Here is a 19,681-nt window from a genome sequence, read left to right on the forward strand (position 1 = left end):
GTCGTGAGGTTGAATAATAATTCTTACAGTTTACTCTCTGTTTTAGTTTGGATCTCGAGCCTACATGCAATTAAGGAGAATAATAAAGTATTATTTTTATTATTTTTAATTAATAAAATTTAGAATAAGTAATGATTTAATAATATAATTTGTATAAAACTTAAATATTTAATTTTTTTTAGATTAAATAATATCTTAATATGATATTTTCAGACCTCGCAATTGTAAAATATTTATCTTCATGGATGGAATATGGTGATAAACTCGTGCATGTTGAAGTGCACTAACGATATAAGGAGGATTAGAATCCTTACAAATGTGACGTGGCATTTAAAATCATCATTGAATTTAAAATGATCACTATTAAATTTTAATCTATTAGTGATTTTAAATGTCACATCACATTTGAGAGGACTCTATAAAGACTCTAGTATTTCTTATATTATTACTCATTGAGGTGTCACAACCAAATGGTATCATATCTCCTCTTCAAAGGAGTGAGTAATAATATTAAGAAGACTAGAGTTCTCCTTGAGTTCTCCCAAATGTGATATAGCTTTAAAATAATCATTGAATGTGAGATGATCATTGTTGAATTTTTGATCTATTGGTAATTTTAAAAGCCACATCACATTTGGGATAACTTCCTTATATCATAACTCATTTGTTGAAATACATTTATTTTGTGCTTCTGACAACTTTTTTTTTTTTTTCTCAAGTAAGGAGCCTCTCTTTTGGCCTGTGAATAGAATGAATTCGTGTTATATATTTTAATTAATTTTAATTATCCACTTTTTCAAAGCAGGTACATATCATTATATATTTGAAGGATAATTTTTACTATTCCATTTAAATATTCTTTTTTTTCTTTCAAGAATCTACATTATAAAGTCATGTGCATGTCTTATTAGAAGTCTTTTTTTTTTTTTTTTTTTTTTCTAAAATACTCACCAAATTTAGTGAGCTATGTAACGAGGTATCAATTTTTGAACTAGAGTAGTTGACCCGATGCAACTATGTCTTCATCCAAAGTTACATATTGACTAGCTAAAATAACCTTTGGACTCGTTGAATCTAATGCTTCCTCGCCTATCATTCAATGCTTAGATCCCATTTGGTGTTTGCTCGATCGGGGAGGGCCCAACGTTCTTTTTTGGCATGAAAAAACGCTTTGGACTCTCTCACTTACTCTCCCTACGCTCGTTTAGTGAAAAATTGAAACGTCTTTTTGGGCCGAGGCCGAAACCCCGAAGCCGAAAAGGGGCTTATTTTAAAGATTCATCATATCATTTTTAAACTATCAATTTCTATCTTCTTTTTTTTTTTTTCATGGCAAACTACCAATTTATATGACAATGTTGTTACTATAACTCCTTGATTTTTCATTTAATATTCATGTCATCGACAAGATTACCATAGATATAGGATACAACAGGAACATACTAGGTTTGGTTTGTTAAGTTTATAAAAATGAAAAAAAAAAAAAATGAAAAAAAAGGTGTTATTTTAATGAGTTTGAACATGTTATCTAAACTCTAAGCTTTATCCTAATAATTAATTATTTTTACACCATTCATATTATATACTAAAGTTTTTGGTGGTCCAATAATGAGTTTGCACTATTGGTCCATCTCCATGAATTGTGTTTTGGTGGTCCAACAGTGATACTCACGTATTTCTAAATGTTATAAATGAGTATATATTATTCGAAGGCCAAAGAAAAAAGAGTTTCTATTTCTCAAGTACTATCTATCCTCTCTAATTTTTCTTTTTTACTTTCATCTTTTACTTTTGTAATTTTTTTAATCCTCTTTTATCAGGCACGAAACCATTTAGAGTACTGTTAAGAGCACTACAACTTTTACTACAAGTCTTTTATAAATTGACCTTACAGTTTATGTAACACTTACCATATCTATTAAACAATTAAACTTACTTGTCAAAAGTTTATTGCTTAATTTTTTACCATGGTAGTGCCACGTGATATTCATATATACTGTCACCTAAATTTATAAAGAAAACGTAGTAAAAAGTGTCATACTTCAAACATTTTTCAACCATTTATAGTGATTTCAGTGTGGAACGAAACAAGGCATCAACTAAATATCTTGGTTGTGGTGGATCCATATCATATCACAAAGCTATTTACCTCAAAAAAAAAAAATAATAATAAAATAAAATAAAATCTAAGCCAATAAAGAAAAGGTAATAAAGCGGGATCTTTTCAATTTTTGATCAGGATAGAAGAAAGAATAAGTGGCCTAGCGTGAATGCTTCCAAACACAAAATTGAAGGTGACCTATCTAGTTAAAAAACGTGCACGATAATTTGCACTCCTAAAAACTTTGCAAACTTTCCGCTATATACAAATAAAGCAAGTTTACTTTAATACCAGAACTAATCGAAACAAAATTCCGGTCTTTAAAATGTGACGGATGCTAAATGACAAAGATAATGTTAATTGCATCTCCTTCCAGCAAAAGCGAGTTAGTCCCAAACCTATTTACTTATATTTAAATTCAAATGCGTGACTTTAATTTTTTTCACGTGTGATAATTAAGCTGCAATTCTTAAACCTTTGACCTGGCCAAATTGAAGTCAGATTTGCCGTGCAAGACTTCATGGGCCCCAATTCACGCATTCGTGTCCTTTTCTCGGAAAGGACCCAAAACCATTAACCAGCTACCATTGTTGATTGGGTTGGTGGAAAGGTTGAAATTTTTGGCCTATAGAGTGTAGATTATGTGAAAACACCCCAATAAAATATGGAGACCTACCATTGACTGCTCCTTTCCGTACTTAGCACTCCATTAACCTCCTATTAAGATTTTTATCAATTGGGGCGTTTGAATTACACTACAATTCAGATAACTCATAATGGCGTGCGGAACTCTCATTCCTAGGGAAGGTGGGTTCTATTGCCCCTTTGGGCTGCTTGATTTGCAGTATAATTTGAACACTCCAAGCGTAATAGATCTTGAACCCACAAACTCATATACTCTCATCATTAAAAAGAAAAACTAATAGCTGATAATGGGCTCCGCTGACTCTTTGAGTTGCCACTATATTTCGAGCACTCCATATAGAGGGGGTTGCGGAACCCACCTCGTAATTTAAAGGTGATTTCGAGACAGTTTTTTTTCAAACTGAGTTAGAGGAAGTTCTTTCAACTTAACCTATCTATAAAAATAACTTGTGTCCTTTTTTTTTAATAGCATATGAGATGCACATGATTTTTCAATAAAATTTATTTCAATTTTGTCTATAATATTAAAAAAAAGCATATGTTTTTCACATGTTTAATGGATACATGTCATTTTTATAGATTAAGTTGAAAAAACTTCCTCCAACCCAGTTTAGAGAAAAACTCTATCCGTGATTCAGCCGCCACCTCAATTTTTTATTTTGTTTTTTCATTTTTTTTTAATATTTATATTTATACTGAATTAAATAATTTTGAAAAAATCAAAGAGAGATGAGGATCGATGACGTTGGAAGCATTACACCAACCAACTGAAGCTTTGACCTCATGACAAGTCGGAAAACTGACTCCTCCTCCTCCTCCTACCTTGGTTTCAATAGATCGCCCATGGATTCTGTAAAAACCATTGAACACCAACCCTCCTACCCCCACTACTTCTCAGTATATATAAAGCCTAACCCATTTCCCTCTCCTTCTCAACTCCCACATTCTTCCTTTTTCTTCCTCTTTCCCTCTCTCTCTCACCATGGCTCATCTCTTTGCAACAACCATTATCACCGTAATATTCCTTATTTCAGCTACCAACTTCTTCTTCTCCCCAACCCTTCTCTCAGCCACCCTCCCTCTACTTCCCCTCATCGTCTTCTACTTCGGCCGCCGACGCAGCTCCGCCAACCTCCCGCCAGGCCCTTTCTCCATTCCAATATTCGGAAACTGGCTGCAAGTTGGCAATGACTTAAACCACGGCGTTTTAGCCACCATGGCTCAAACCTACGGCCCCCTGTTCCTCCTCAAACTCGGCTCCAAAAACTTAGCCGTCGTGTCGAACCCCGAGCTCGCCACCCAAGTCCTCCACACGCAGGGTGTCGAGTTCGGGTCGCGCCCGCGAAACGTGGTCTTCGATATATTTACCGGCAATGGGCAGGACATGGTGTTCACCGTGTACAGCGATCATTGGCGGAAGATGCGCCGCATCATGACTCTGCCGTTTTTCACCAACAAAGTTGTGCACAGCTACAGTGACATGTGGGAGGAGGAGATGGATCTTGTTGTTGATGATCTGAAGAAAGATGAGATGGTGAAGACGAAGGGGTTGGTGATCAGGAAGCGGCTGCAATTGATGCTCTACAATATCATGTATCGGATGATGTTTGATGCAAAGTTTGAGTCGCAGGAGGACCCTTTGTTCATCGATGCGACTCGGTTTAATGCTGAGAGGAGTCGGTTGGCTCAGAGCTTTGAGTATAATTATGGAGATTTCATTCCTCTGCTTCGACCCTTTTTGAGAGGCTACTTGAACAAATGCAGAGATTTGCAGAGTAGGCGGCTGGCTTTTTTCAATAACTTCTTCGTTGAGAAAAGAAGGTAATTAATTAATCTCTTTTGTGAGCGTTTTTGAGAATAATCCTCAAAATTAAAAAACTCTTAATTTGAACTCTTCAATTTTTAATTGTAGTTAATTTAAATTCTTCGTTAGTTTTTAAACGTTAAAAATGATACAATGACCATTATACTCTTGATTTTTTTTATAAAATTTCATATTTACCCTTAATTTTAAATTTTTTTTTTTTAAAAAAAATTATTATGAAAAAAAAAAAAAAATCACAAGGTGGCCCAACAACCTTTTTTTTTGCAATTTTTTTTTTATCGAAGGGTAATTTTGTCCTTTTAGGGATTTTAACGGCAACAATTGACAAAGGGAGTAAATTCCATCAAATTAAAAGTTTGAAGGGTGAAATTGATATTTTTTAAATTTAAAGGGATCTTCTCAAAACGCACAATAATTTTGGGGTCTTTTGTGAAGTTTCCTCGTTCTAAGAATGGTTGATTGCAATACAAATTTCATGGATATGCTACCAAATTGGATTAAAGCAATTTCTTCAATCCAGTCTATTAACATATATTTGTTCTCTTTTTAGACCGCTAAAAATGTTTTCATTGCTTTTGTGTTTATAGGAAAATAATGGCTGCAAATGGAGAGAAACACAAAATAAGCTGTGCCATTGATCACATAATAGATGCTGAGATGAAAGGAGAAATCAGTGAAGCAAATGTGTTATACATAGTGGAGAACATCAACGTAGCAGCCATAGAAACAACATTGTGGTCCATGGAGTGGGCCATAGCTGAGCTGGTCAACCATCCAACTGTCCAACGCAAGATCCGCGATGAAATCTCAACCGCCCTAAAGGGTCAACCAGTCACAGAATCTAACCTCCATGAGCTACCCTATTTGCAAGCCACAGTAAAAGAGACACTAAGGCTGCATAGCCCAATACCTTTGTTGGTGCCCCATATGAACCTTGAAGAAGCAAAGCTAGGGGGTTACACCATTCCAAAAGAGTCTAAGGTAGTAGTTAACGCGTGGTGGCTGTCAAACAACCCTGAGTGGTGGAAAAACCCTGAGGAATTTCGACCGGAGCGGTTCTTGGAAGAAGAAGGTGGCACGGACGCCGCGGTTGGCGGAAAAGTTGATTTCCGATTCTTACCATTTGGCATGGGTAGAAGGAGTTGCCCGGGCATCATACTTGCACTACCAATATTAAGCCTTGTGATTGCCAAATTAGTGTGTAATTTTGAGATGAAGGCCCCAGTTGGAATGGAGAAGATTGATGTGAGTGGAAAAGGGGGGCAATTCAGCTTGCACATTGCAAGCCACTCAACTGTCGCTTTCGATCCGATTAGGGCATGATTTTGGACAAAAAATGGTCAAAGTAAATGGCCGAAGAAGAATCGAATGGGAAGTACTATTTTCATTTTTGCTTTGATCGTTTCCACTAAATGAAAGGTAGTGTTAACAAAGCATTTCAAAAAAGGACATTTAGAAAAGTCCAGACAATAAAAGAAAGGATAATTTATTTAGAATTGCCATGTGCTCTAGTGAGCATTTTATTTTACTTTTCCCCCCTTCTTCTTGGATGTGCTACTTTTATTTCAGACAATTGGAAGTCAATGAGGATTCCCTAAAATTCTAGCCTCAAGGGACAGGACTGTAAGGGACCAAATCCCATTTTATTTTTTTATAAAAATTGATCCTAGTCGGATGGCAGTCTTTATTATTGCTCCATGAAAAATCCCCACTAAAATCCAAGCATCCCAGAATTAAATCCTAATTGTCCCAAATTTCTAATAGAGATGCTGCCTCACAAATAGAAGCATCAGCGATTTTAGACACGGTTTAAAATTGCTTCCTCAGTTTTAAATTTTAGGTAAGCTGAATTGACTCACTCCGTCCCTTCTCAATCGGTTGAGTCAAGAAAAAGATAAATGTTATAGGTACCAAATATTTTACTAAAAGAGGCTTACCAAATTGATGTGAAGCTCATTTATTGGAGATTATCAAAATAATTAATCAAGAGAAATGTAACGGGTACCAATAAATGAACTCCACATCATTTTAGTACCTCTCTCTTGGTAAAATATTTAGTACCCCTAACATTTCTGTAAACGTCAATTTAACCCATGTTCCATAAACCTTTTTGCAAGAGACAGGAATTTCTGGTGCACATAGAACCCAAAGGTAAAATATGTTTCCTCGATCATATATTATTAAAAGTTCCAATATCATCTACAACGTAGTCAAATTAAGTACAAACGAACATGGGAGGGAAAAGGAAAAGCAGAAGAGAAAAAGAAAAAAAGTTGCTGAAGGACAACATACACGAAAAGTGAAAACTGTTAAATATCATTTAAAAAGTTCTGAATGAGAATGGAAGTCAATTCCCTAGATTGCATTTATACAATGTGGACTAAAACTTGATTGAAAAGCAAAAAGTATATAAAAGAAAGCCTGTGTAAGGAACAACTCAATGCAACAGAAAACTAATAGGAATGAGGAAGGAAGAGAAAATAAAGTCAGCTCATGGCACTAGCAGGATACCTCGCATGCTGATCTGGCAATTGTCTTCATTCCCAGGGGCGCATGTAATCCAATAATATATGATGTCCTGCAGGAAGACAATTCACAGATACAGGGAATTGGCAAACATTATACCTCGCCGAAGGCTTTCGCTAGCTGCTGCAAACTTGGTCTCTAAATCAGCTTCTCCTACGGCATGAGCAGCACCACGCAACTGGGGGGGGAAAATAAAAAAGAGAGGCAATCGGAAGTTCAGAAAAATATTCTGAATGCTACATCTTCAGCTATCAGGAAGCTACAATTCCGGCACCATATGATTTAGATTCAAGCAAGGACTGCAGGAAATATGGCCCAGCATACATTTGATTGTTCAATAGAGAACTGCCCTAGTAAGAAAGTGAAATCTGCATGTTTTGCAATATCTAAATAGAAGCACTTGGTGTACTAAGCTGTTGTTGATACTTGATACTCCATGTTTAGCAAATGATTCTCAAGAGAGACACCAGCTAGCCAGTTACGCTATATTCCAACCCAAACAATAGTGAGCGGACACACCCTTGAGGATCAATAATAACCGACAACACACCAACTACCACCTATAATGTAAAAATGGACCTTTTTTTTCTTCATTGTGAGGTCGCTAGTGCCATTTAGAATGTTTTCCTTGATTAATTTGGGTTGTATTTGGTTATGCCTAAACGAGTAGTCGATTTGGATTTTTGGTGGACTGCAGGGCAGCATTCGAAGTGCTGCTGTGTGGAAGATGGTGACTTCATGCCTTTTATGGTGTCTATGTAGAGAAATGAATAATAGAAGTTTTGAGGACCATGAGAAGACTTTAGAAGAGATTAAGTCTTTATTTTCAATACATTGTATCTTTAGACAGTTACTTTTGTTTCTCCTTTGGTGATTAGTTATCATGATTTTTTTGTTCTTTTTGCTCTTACTAGCTAGGTGGCTTCTCTTACATACTTCCTATATACCTGGGACGCCTTACGCTTTTTATGATATTTCGATTACTTATAAAGAAAAATGTACAAAACAAATCCAAAACTACACATATATAGTTGTATATCCTTTTATTATCATCTTAAAGAATTTCTCATATTTCTCCTATATCACTTTAACTTTTGTATGTCAGTCTTTTGATGCACCCATAGGACCACCACCAGAAACACCACCAGCTCACTGTCATTTAGCACCACCCATATTCATAACAACATTCCTTTCATTTTTTAAGTTTTAATCCACTTATTTGTAAAATTCTTAGTCAACCTCATTTCCTCGTCTTTATATATTTTGCATGCTTCAAGAGTTGTGCTTACAAAACAATTTCATTTAATTTAATGTTTGATTTCCAATTCTACACATCCTCCATCCTTTATTGAGTGGGGAGGGAATGCCATTTGACATCTCTGGAAAAATATTGTGTCATCATATTTTTCTCTCTCTTACTATACTAATATTTGTGTACCATAATGTAATATCACTAATTGATGCAAGACCAAACTCCAAACTGAAAATCAAAGAATATCATCATACTGATTGATGCAAGACCCAAACTCAAAACTGAAAATCAAAGAACATCATACAGGATAAGTAGCAAGGCAAACAATAATTCCCATGGAAAATGACACTGAATATTATAGAATGCGATATCCAGAAATATGATCAATTTACCTGATTCAAAAACTCATCAAGCCTTCTAGCACTTCTAATAATACTACCCTCAAAGATATCGGTCATTTGTATAACCTCTGCAAAACTTGCTCCCTGAAAGAAGAATACAAGCAGAATCGCTCAGTACTAACAAAACCTGGATGAACATGGGGAGAGAAACAGGACGGATTACACCTCTAAACTAGATGTCACATTCACACGGAGTAAGAGTTTATTGGCTTTCTCCAATGTAGCATATGAAATCTAGTGACACTGACAGGCACACTTGATGGAGGCAACACCCACATAATTTTGAAACGAAGTTCAAAACAGGTAAAATTTTATGACAGTTTCTAATTCTAACATCCTGTGGAATGTTTATTTTAGCCTATTAAGGGTTAGTTTCATGATTAAGCAGTGCAGGTTCTGTAATAGTTTCTAAGAGTCCCAAGCAAAGCTAGTCAATTACATGCTTCCTAAATAGTTTTTAAGGTAAGTCCTAAATCGTTCCCACAATGGTTAGTTTCTTCTTATGGGACCATCTGTAAGGAGGCAGTCTTAAAAATTGCAAAGCCAACATGAGATTCACTAATGGATCTACAACAGGCTCTACATATTAGCAATGCTAATTTTGTGGACTTGGGGGTGTTTGATATTTAAGTTAGTAATTGTTTGTTTATGATTGTAGTTTATTTTACTTGGGTTTTCTTTTCCCATCACTTGGTATGAGTCTCATTTACTTATCAAAAGTATTTTCATTTTCCAAGTTGATGTTTTACTTATTGTGCTAGGATAACACTTTTATGTAAGTACGATTTGAAGAAAATAGAACCTTGGAATCTCACCAAGGCCTTCTAGGAGTCTCACCTAGAAGTTAATAAATTTCAGCACACTATGCTTCATTTTAAGCATATTACACTTTCTTTTAATGGCGAGACTCCATTAAATACTTCTAGGTGAGACTCCTAGAAGGCCTTGGTGAGATTCCAAGGTTCTATTTTCTTCTTTAACACTTCTTTTTCTTTTCCTTTAAAGTCAATCCACAGACAAAACTCTTTGAAGCCCCAAATAATCCACTCAGACCTGTGTACTAGGGACACATTAGCTTTTAATGAGATGTTGATTACTTATAAAAGAAAATAATAATAATCAACTCACAAAAACTATCAACGTTATGTTACAAATACTATTCACCACCCCAAAAGGACCTCTATTCCTTTGTTTTTATTTTCTAGGTTTATTTCGGCCTCAAATCCTTCATAATTTCCAAATAAGAGTTCTTAATCATAAAACAATAATTGCCTTCAAGCCACCTACACTATCCTAATCTTCAATTAAAGGGCCATCTGACACCAGTTTTGCAAGCCTGATAAAGTTTTGAAGTCAAGTCTCAAAATTTCGTCTTAATATATCAAAAATAGCACCAGAGGTCCATGGACTCCCACTTGACTTACAAGAGTCTTACCCACGAAGCCCTATGGTCAAACATTAACACCTCTCCTCTACAAGAAATTCTGTTAATTTTTAGAACCTAAAGATGTCACAGAGAGAGAGAGAGACAGAGAGAGAGGTCACAGGCCAATATTCATGGACAGAGCCAGCATTATTTGGGGTATCATATAATAAATAGAGAGCGGTCACTGGCCCATGACAACACAACAATTATATATAGATAAATATAGGGTTGCAAACAGCAACTCTAAAAATAAGGTAAACAGGCTAACCTTTGACCAACAATAAATTACGTCCATCAAGAACGGCCTTACTGTTGATTCCACGTACTCATCCACATTTATATCCAATTTGCATTCATATTGAATCTGCAACGTAGAGGCATTTATAACTGTTCAATTACCAAATAGCATACATGTACAAGAAAGATAAAGAAAAGCTATATGGAAAAGCACCTCCGCGATTTTTCTAGCACTTTCTTGAAGTTGCTGTAATGGTCTGGCAAGCTCCGTTCGCAATTGTATCTGCTCACTGGATTTGTCTCCTGGTATAAAGCAACTTGCAAGAGCTGCAATTTGGTGATGATCAAGATCATTGAATGTACCTGATAAAAAAAAAAATAAAAAATAAAAAATAAAAAAAATCATTCAGAATTCATTATCATGTTTAAGGCTAGATAATTGCCATTGACATAGAGGCAGCCGCAGCAATGGAAAATGTGGATGAAGGTCTTTAGGACTTCTGAGGGTCCATGGCCCTAGAAAAGCCCAAAAAAATGCTAAGCTTGTTATTATACTTCTAGCTCATAGGCAATGATTTTGTGATGTTTCACCTTTTAGAAATGTAAGGTTTATGCTTACATGCAATTGTTATTGTACTTAGGTTCTTACTGTAATGTGTGTGTGTGTGTGTGTGTGTGTGTGTGTGTGTGTGTTTGTTAATTCTTCAGGATGGGTGAGAACAGACATGGACACATTAAAACTCTTACGGGTTAATGTTGGTCTTCTTATGAGCACCAATTTTGGCCAAATTAGCCTTGATCTTTTTTTTTTTTATAAGTAAAATCAGCCTTGATCTTATGATAAGTTCCTAACTTTTATTTGGCCAGCTCAGTCAAACCTAGCCTGCCTACTATCATATTCGGAGCAATATAAGATTCTGAAGTCCACAAAAGGAACAGTTCATGTAAAGTCACCATTAAACATCAGCTCAGTGACAAGGAGCTCATCGCCTGTGTCTATCAAGCACGCTGCCCGTCCCTTTAACTGGACAACACTGTCAGCATCAATATGGCCAAGCCTTTTCAAGACTCGTGAACGATTCTTAAGTTCATCCCGGAATTTTTGAAGCTGCAAAATTGATGAGAAACAAAAAGATGGAAAGAGCAGATTACCCAAGTGTCCATATTAGATAACAACATCATTCAACATTAGATTCAAACTATCAATATATGCATGATCTTCCTCAATCTTTTGTAACATGAGCATTTTTTCTACATAATAAGGAAAAAGATAGAAAAAAATAATAATAATAATGAGAAAATCATAACCAGACAGTTCCAAGCCAAAGGGCATTTTTTATATGCTTACAGCAACAGTTAAATCTGGTGGGGTGCTTCAGGGGGGAAGAGGTGGGGCAAACAAAATGGAATTCTTGGCTAGTACATGTAAGTCGCAATCCCATCAAGAGTAGCAAAATAGTTCACTGGACGAGGTTGACTCTCATCCATACAAGTTTATGACCCAGCCTATATGCTTCAACTAGGAGTGAAATCTAGTAAAGAAAGAAGCATCCAAGAAAGGCAATACCTGGGAATCACGCATTTTCGACTTAAGTTGTTGAATTTCATGGTTCACCTCTGCTTTCCTTTGGAAACATTTCATCTGATGCACATCTTGAGACTGCATTTGCACAGTGAAATGGTTAAGCAAACTCCTTATAGCAAAGAAAAATGTGAGCAGCATGTTCCCTTCAAATCTTTCATGAAACAATAGAATATGAGAGTTATTCAGGACAATACAATAAACCTTATGAAGTGGATGAGCATGTAACTTCCGTTCAAGTTCCTCAATTTGGTTCACCAACTCAACAATTTCCGGATCTTTAATACCCATGTCCTGCATTTGAAAATTATATTTCAAAACTAGCGGCACTGGTCTAATTTTATCAGGACGTGCACATGGTTCAAGAATATGTTATACCCACTCCTTCAGACATATAATGACTCATTATAAGCCAAGTGGGAAATAGCAGTGAAGAAGTCGGAAATAGCCAATAGCATACATTGCAAAAATCTGTAAAATACTTGGTTACACAAATGATCTGATACAAATATAACACTTGAGAGGTTATATATGGTCTATGAAACAACTAGAAATTACATCATATTCCTGTAAATAAAGGAAGGCGCAACTCTAAATGGAGTTAATCAGCAGAACGAATCTTGATGCAGCTAGACCAACATTATCAGATTTATGCCTAAAATGGCACCAAAGAAAAAAAAAATCATAGAAACATGAAAAAATGATGGGATGGCAATGCACTTGTTATATTGGCATCATATGATAAAATAAAATAAAAAATAAAAATGCACAATTAACTTCTCAGTTGAGTGCATAATAAATCCTTCCAAATACCCATTGGTAAGTGATCATACTACCCAAAAGAAAGGTTATGAACATAGGAACTAAGGTAAAGAAGTGTTACATAGACATCCTCAATTCCCATGCCTCTTATGTACCAAAAGAAATCTAATTTTATTACTCTTTTTTTTTTTTCTGTTCTTTTGTTGTGTGTGTGGGGGAACGCAAGAAGAGGAAGATAGAAAATCTCCAGCAACAACTACAGTGATAGCAATAAGAGGTACACCATAATATCTGGATACAGCTAATAGTTACCTTTACAGGGTTAAGCTTTGGAAGGCCTTGCGGAAAACGAGTTTTCAGCTCCTCTATGGCAAGCAATATACTTTGCCTCGCTTCCAATGGCCGGAGATCAGAAGGAATAGATACCATCAGTTTGCTTAGAGCAGAAATTAGGGGCAACTGAACAGGGACCTAGAGTACATGGAAATTGATATTAAATAGTCATTTCACATGCTTGGCATGAATAACTACACTGAACCACAACTGAAAATGTTACTACTGCTGCCACACATGTTTTAACTCACCACATGCATTTCACCCTTTTCTCCAGGATGAGGTGGGCATGGTTTTGGCCGTGAACTATTCTCACTTGAACCGGGTGAGCAATGAAGTAAAGTATCTACTATATAACCACTCCCACGTGAAGGCAATGCGCCTACCCCTGGGGAGGGTTTTTTCATAACATTAACCACAACTCCCCATCCCCAATCTGTTCCACCTTCCCTTATCTTGACCTGCAATCAGAAAAGTGCTTCCAAGCAAATACAAGAAGCATAAATGTACCATGCACTGTGATAACATGAAGTCAGGCCTATGCCCTCTGCCAGTGCATATACTTTCTATTTTTTGACAAATAAACAGTGCATATACTGAAAAACAGAAAGAATTAAACAAAGAAAGAAAATTACAAGAAAAACTATACAGAGAGAACACAAGACAATTACTTATCAACTAACATATTGTCACCCCAAAAAAAAAAAAAAAAGAGAAGTAACAAAATCAATTTATATGTTTTAAAAAAGCAGTTCCAGACAGGAAAACGCTAGTTAGCATTGATCACCTAACCTAAGAGAACCAATGACCATTAAAAACTAAAAGAAAAGATACAAAACACTATGCTACAGTATCACATACCAGCCGACCAGGACGAAGAGGGTAAAGAACCCATTCAGGCCTTGTTATTTCAGCCATCAACTTCTTCTCAATTTGGGCTATATCTAGTTTTAGCTTATGAAATTCAGCAACTTCAGCCTAGAGAAAAACAAAAAAGATACATATAAACGCAACAAAAATTAGAAAAAAATAATAATAAAATAAATAAATTTAAGGACCAAGTGGCCAAAGCTACCTCTCCTGAAGCATCGAGCATCACAGCTTCCTGCTCCAGCTTCGTAACCTTGTTCCCTATATCAGGTAAGGCCTAAACAGAAAGGGGAAAAAAACTGTCAGTGATCAATCACCATGCAACAAGTGATGATAAAAACAAACTAAGGGGATCGGCAAAAACCTTCTCATACTGAAATTGATGGAATGAATTCCTTATTACATGTTCAGCAGTAAACTGGCCTTCGGCACGACTCATTAAATTCAAAATTGAGTAGTAGCTCAGCCTGAATGTACTAACTAAGGGAGCAGGTTTACCCAAAACCATGTCCTTGAGTGCATTCATCTCCATCTGTAAAAAATAAGCATACACCATCGATTTGATGAAACTAAAGATAAACAGTCTTCTCACTCATCGTCAAAAATCTAACAAGAGACTATGAAAAGCTGCTATTCACATAACCAAACACCATTATTGAAGTTTGACATGAAAGACCTATATTTCTTTTAAAACTTTGAGGTTTGACATGAAATACCCAAGTGTCATTGAAATACTAATTAAGGTTGAAATCAAGCAGCAATGGACCCCATAGGGTCAAAGTTAAATGGAAAAACTTCACAAATCGAAAGGGTGTTCTAAGGGTAGATGACACGAGAGTTATGGAAGTTCGGAATGATCACAAGAGTAAGCATGCAGTCATGTAATACAAAGAGAGATGACTAGCCATAGAATCACCTGCTCATCAACCATTATAATACAAATACCACGCTCATCTTTGCCACGGCGCCCAGCCCTTCCACTCATCTACAATATCATTGAAAATTGTTATACAAGTATGTATACAGTTTCCATATCCAAAAAAAATAAAACAATGATATCTTCAATCACCTGTATATATTCACCAGATCCAATAAAACGGTGACTATCACCATCCCACTTCTTGACAGCTGTGAAAACAACAGTTTTTGCGGGCATGTTTAAACCCATGGCGAACTGTCGCAGAGGGAGTTATCATAAAGCTAATCAATCAGCATTTTAGCTAGAGACTAACACAACTATAAAACTGAATTCAGTTACATAGAAGGGGGTGGGTGATGAATTGGTTCGTGGATAAATTCTTACTGTTTCTGTGGCAAAAAGGGCCTTTACAAGGCCTTCCTGGAAAAGAATCTCTACCAATTCCTTGATAACAGGAAGAAGGCCAGAATGATGAACAGCAATACCTCGCTGAAGTAGTGGTAACATCAATTCAATAGCCGGTAAATCTCGGTCTTCCTCACTCAAGCAGAGTATTCCATTACGAAAAACCTCTTCTACAGTATCCTTTTCCTCTTGGCTATTGAAATCAAGCTTGGACATGGACATTGCATGTTGTTCACATTCTCTTCTACTGAAGCTGAAGATGATTACAGGTTGGAATTTCCGTTCCATAATCATCTGAAATTTGGAAAATTCCAATTCAAGCACTAAGAAAGACTATGCAAGATATGATTGTTACACTATATAAAAGCAGTGAAGAAATTTGTGATTCTATCAACAAACAATATAAAGTCAATCCGAAGATCTGCTTGGCTAACATCAAAATGTCTAGGCCATGAACGTAAAGTCACCATCTAAAAATCAGCAATGAGAAATAATGGCGATCTAGATATATCCACAAAATTAACTCCCAAGCTACTACAAGGGCAATCAGACTTCTAAGAGTACCATGTAGCAGAACAAAGAAAATTTACTGATGCTTCTAATAATTGACTTCTCCTATGACCCCATACCATCTGAACATACAGCAAACAGTTGATACAAGTTCCCACAAAACATATAAAAATTTTGTATCCCAAAAACCCTTCTTTGAGAGGCCCTTTACAAACAAGGGTCAGACAGGCTACTAAAGAAAACATTACACTCTTGAGAATCCATTGAAATGACTTAACTGCTCTATAATCTTGTTTGATATATGACCAAACTAATAATCAAACAAGTGTATATATGTTAAGAAAGCAAATTGCACCTAAACCCTATTCTCATCAACATTCCTTCCATAAAAATACTTTGATATGGCACACAGGGTTTAAACCAGTCAAGAGATAAGCTGATATCAAACAATTATGCTACTAAATACTTTAACTACCAAGAGGTTTTAAGACTTAAACTTGGTTTACTTAGCCATGAACCAATTTATAGTAGCGCTAGGAGAACAGGTGACTGTCCTAGTTAACATTTCATTTCATATTCAACTCCAACAGGGAGAGAGATTTCCAGAAATTGCGTTTAAGATCCCAATAAAAAAAAATAAAAAAAATAAAAAAAGAAGAAGAAGAGGAAGTTGCACATAGACCATAACATTTTTGAGGTCTACAAGTTAAAAATCGAGTCATGTTGTATCTGCATTATTCATGGAGCTCTAAATTCAATGCATAGCATCTAAATCTTAAACTCCCAGTTACTCTTGAACTATCATGTAAAAGATATAAGTATGCGATTTTGAAAATGAAGCCAACTGGTTCCTGAAGGAAAAAGATGAAAGAGTAAACAAAGAATTGTTCAAAGTACTAAATTCGGACCACCTGGGTCAGAAATGACAAAAAATCAAATTGAGCACTTAAAGGTGGAAGGCTCACCTTCACAATTTTGAATATGTCAGAACCACCAGAAGCATTACCGACTTTTGCAATTCTCCCACTTGCTTTGCCATTAGCGCTCTTGTTAACATCACCGAGTTTCTGCTTTGAGAATGTATCCTGCAACTTCACAAAATTCTCCTCCTTGAACTGCTCATTCTCGTCGACCACAAGATACAATCCATTCCCACCCATGGGAAAAACATAATGCTGCAGAGGAGTTGGTCGGAAATCCGTGTAGACCACATGACATGGCTGTTTGTGCAAATTACAAATCCACTCAGCAAACTCAGTGGCATTTGACATTGTTGCTGACAGAAATACCATTTTAATCGCTGGTGGCAAAAATATAATACTCTCTTCCCAAACAACCCCTCTTTCACGATCCTTCATATAATGAATTTCATCAAAGATGACCCATGCTACTTCCTTCAAAACCTCTGAACCCCTATAAAGCATTCCACGAAGAATTTCGGTTGTCATGACCAAACAACTAGCATTAGGTGACAGAGTAACATCGCCAGTCATCAATCCCACATCATTAAACTCCTGACTAAGCTCTCTGTACTTCTGATTGCTCAAAGCTTTCAATGGGGAAGTATATATAACCCTTTGCTTATCTCTAAAAGCCATTGCAATCGCATACTCGGCAACTGCAGTTTTTCCTGCCGAAGTATGAGCTGAGACCAACACAGACTCATTCCGTTCTAGGCATGCCACAGATACCTGCTGAAACGGGTCGAGCTTAAAATGGTATGTTTTTGCCATCTTTCCATTATACACGGGATTCGAGAGGGTTCCATTAATAGATTCATCCTTGGTCGAGGTGTACCCACTTGGAACCGCAACCTCATGCACACATGTGCGCGTCAAATTTCTGAGAGATGCTTGATTAGGGGTTCCAATGACCTTCGAATCTCCTGGTTCTTCCTGATTTTGGGTTTCAGTGACCTCAGAATCTTCAGGTTCTCTTCGTCGTTTAGGTGCAGATCCTTGACTCGGGGTTTGAGAGACCTTAGACTGTTCAGATTCGGGTTCTTTCCGTTTCCCAAGTGTTGGAGAATCTTCCATTGCAAAAAATTAAACCTACTACTATTTTCAATTTCACTTCAATCAAATAGTTGAGCACTTAAACTATATATTGAAGCTTGTTTCTGCTACACAAATTACAAAATAATAAATAAAAGGTTAATAATGAATATACAGCATACTTTATTTCTTTTACGTTTAAGACATAAAACTCATTAAATCAGCCTATAGTTACTGTGTGACTGTGTCAGCTCTTCAAGCTCCATGAAAGTTAAAGAGTACAAATTCTTCAAATATGCATAATTGAAAATACCCCAAATCTGAGCTATCATAAGAATCATCTCAAATCTTGTTCTCTCGGCGCCAAAACCAAACTCTGGGTTTAGAGTAATACTACTCTTCACACCCGTTTATTACACTTATATCACACCAGCTTACAAAGCTTAGTTTAAGTGGATTTTCTTTTTTCTTTTCTTTTTTAAGTAGTTGATATGAGCAACCACTTAAATTAGGTCATGGCAGCCGGTGTAACATGGATGTAATAAATGAGCTTAAAGAGTAGTATTACTCTTAGGTTAAACCGATTCTATGTACAAAACCAAACTCTTAACTTTCAGCTCCAATAGTGTCCTTTATCAGTTTGGTTTCCAGGAAAAGAAAAAGAAATATCAAATTTTCTTTCCTTTCCTATTCTTTCTGGTTTTCACAGTAAACAAACGTCCTAGTCTGAATTCCAAAGAGACACACACACACAAACGCACACGCACGCAAAGAGGAAAACATCAAAAGACATTGGTTTTGGCTGAAAACCATTGTAGTTACTAGTTTGCTCACATTCAACACGTAAAACGGCAAATTCTTTTTTTCCTGCTTTTTCTTTCGTTTTCTTAGTAACCAAACACTCTTGGTTCCAATTCATACACTTTCTAATAGCTAAAGAAATGCGCACACACACACACACACGTAGAAGACATAAAGAGAAATAGAAAACTAGGGTTTTGAAGTGAAAGGGGAGCTTTGCGTACCTTCAGTGATAATTCTCTGATAATGAATCGCAGACAAAATTAAATTGTGGGTTTACGAAAAATATTAACGTTGTGGGCTGTGTAATAAATCTATAGATAAGTACATTGGTCGTTGCAATACTGGGCCCAGGCCCATATTGGATTAGGATCTTCGGCTGGGCCTCGGTCAGTATTAGGATGTCTCTTCTTATTATATTCAGGATGATGAGTTTCATGTAAGCAAATTCAATGAAGTAAAATAGTAATAATAATAATAATAAAAAAAAAAAAACTGCTAATTCATACCCTCATATCTATAGGCCACAGAGTTTCATGCTTAATGGGCATGCAAGTAACTGGTAACCTAAACAAAAGAAAATTATGGTTCTGTAAGGACTAATTTGCAAAATCTTGTTTATAGGGGACTATTCGTCAAGAACTAGTTTGCAAGGACTGGTCTTGCAAATATTGGCTTGGTAAATGGTAATTGGTTAGAGAATGTTAGACTTACTTTTCAAGGACTGCTTTGCAAATACTAAGAGAGAGTGGTGTCAAATATAAAACTCTATTCACTTCTCAAACACTGAAAACTCTTTAAAATTGGTTAACCAAATGGATTTTCAGATATGGCCCCTAATATTAATACATTTTTCAAAGCAAACTATAAAACTCCTCAAAACTCGAAACACTTCTAAAAAGCAATAAAACGCAATTTTTTAACAAAAAAAAAAAAAAAAGTGGTGGTGTGGTGGCCGCCATAGAGTGGCCAGCAGCCACCGTTAGGGCCGCTAGAGCACCACCCACCATTGTGGTACTACAATTTTTGAATTTTTATTTTATAAAATTCTTCTCAAATTTTAATATTTACAAAACACTTCCAAAATTTACC

The 19,681-nt window shown here is 36.1% G+C and overlaps 2 protein-coding genes across 3 annotated transcripts; one reads left to right on the top strand and one right to left on the bottom strand.

Annotated features, from left to right (window-relative positions):
* The first annotated feature begins 3,674 nt into the window (after positions 1–3,674).
* LOC132184522 (cytochrome P450 CYP73A100) lies at positions 3,675–6,202 on the top strand. Its single transcript, XM_059598190.2, has 2 exons — positions 3,675–4,567; positions 5,159–6,202. Exons 1-2 carry the CDS (start codon positions 3,729–3,731, stop codon positions 5,892–5,894), a joined length of 1,575 nt encoding a protein of 524 aa, XP_059454173.1. The 5' UTR covers positions 3,675–3,728; the 3' UTR covers positions 5,895–6,202.
* Positions 6,203–6,860: 658 nt separating this feature from the next.
* Positions 6,861–18,870, bottom strand: HEN2 (RNA helicase, ATP-dependent, SK12/DOB1 protein). 2 transcript variants are annotated; one of them, XM_059597063.2, is made up of 17 exons: positions 18,814–18,870; positions 16,760–17,913; positions 15,264–15,578; positions 15,030–15,134; positions 14,877–14,945; positions 14,325–14,492; positions 14,166–14,237; positions 13,952–14,068; positions 13,342–13,551; positions 13,070–13,228; positions 12,200–12,289; positions 11,981–12,073; positions 11,368–11,521; positions 10,628–10,776; positions 10,445–10,540; positions 8,742–8,834; positions 6,861–7,275 (listed from the first exon to the last, which is right to left on the bottom strand). In XM_059597063.2, exons 2-17 carry the CDS (start codon positions 17,828–17,830, stop codon positions 7,165–7,167), a joined length of 3,072 nt encoding a protein of 1,023 aa, XP_059453046.2. In that variant the 5' UTR covers positions 17,831–17,913; positions 18,814–18,870; the 3' UTR covers positions 6,861–7,164. The 2 variants fall into 2 exon arrangements, with proteins under 2 accessions (XP_059453046.2, XP_059453047.2); XM_059597064.2 differs by having other exon boundaries at positions 16,760–17,916; positions 18,814–18,839.
* Positions 18,871–19,681: the final 811 nt, after the last annotated feature.

This window comes from Corylus avellana, chromosome 7, assembly GCF_965113065.1.
Source record: "Corylus avellana chromosome 7, dhCorAvel1.hap1.2, whole genome shotgun sequence".
NCBI classification, from domain to species: Eukaryota; Viridiplantae; Streptophyta; class Magnoliopsida; order Fagales; family Betulaceae; genus Corylus; species Corylus avellana.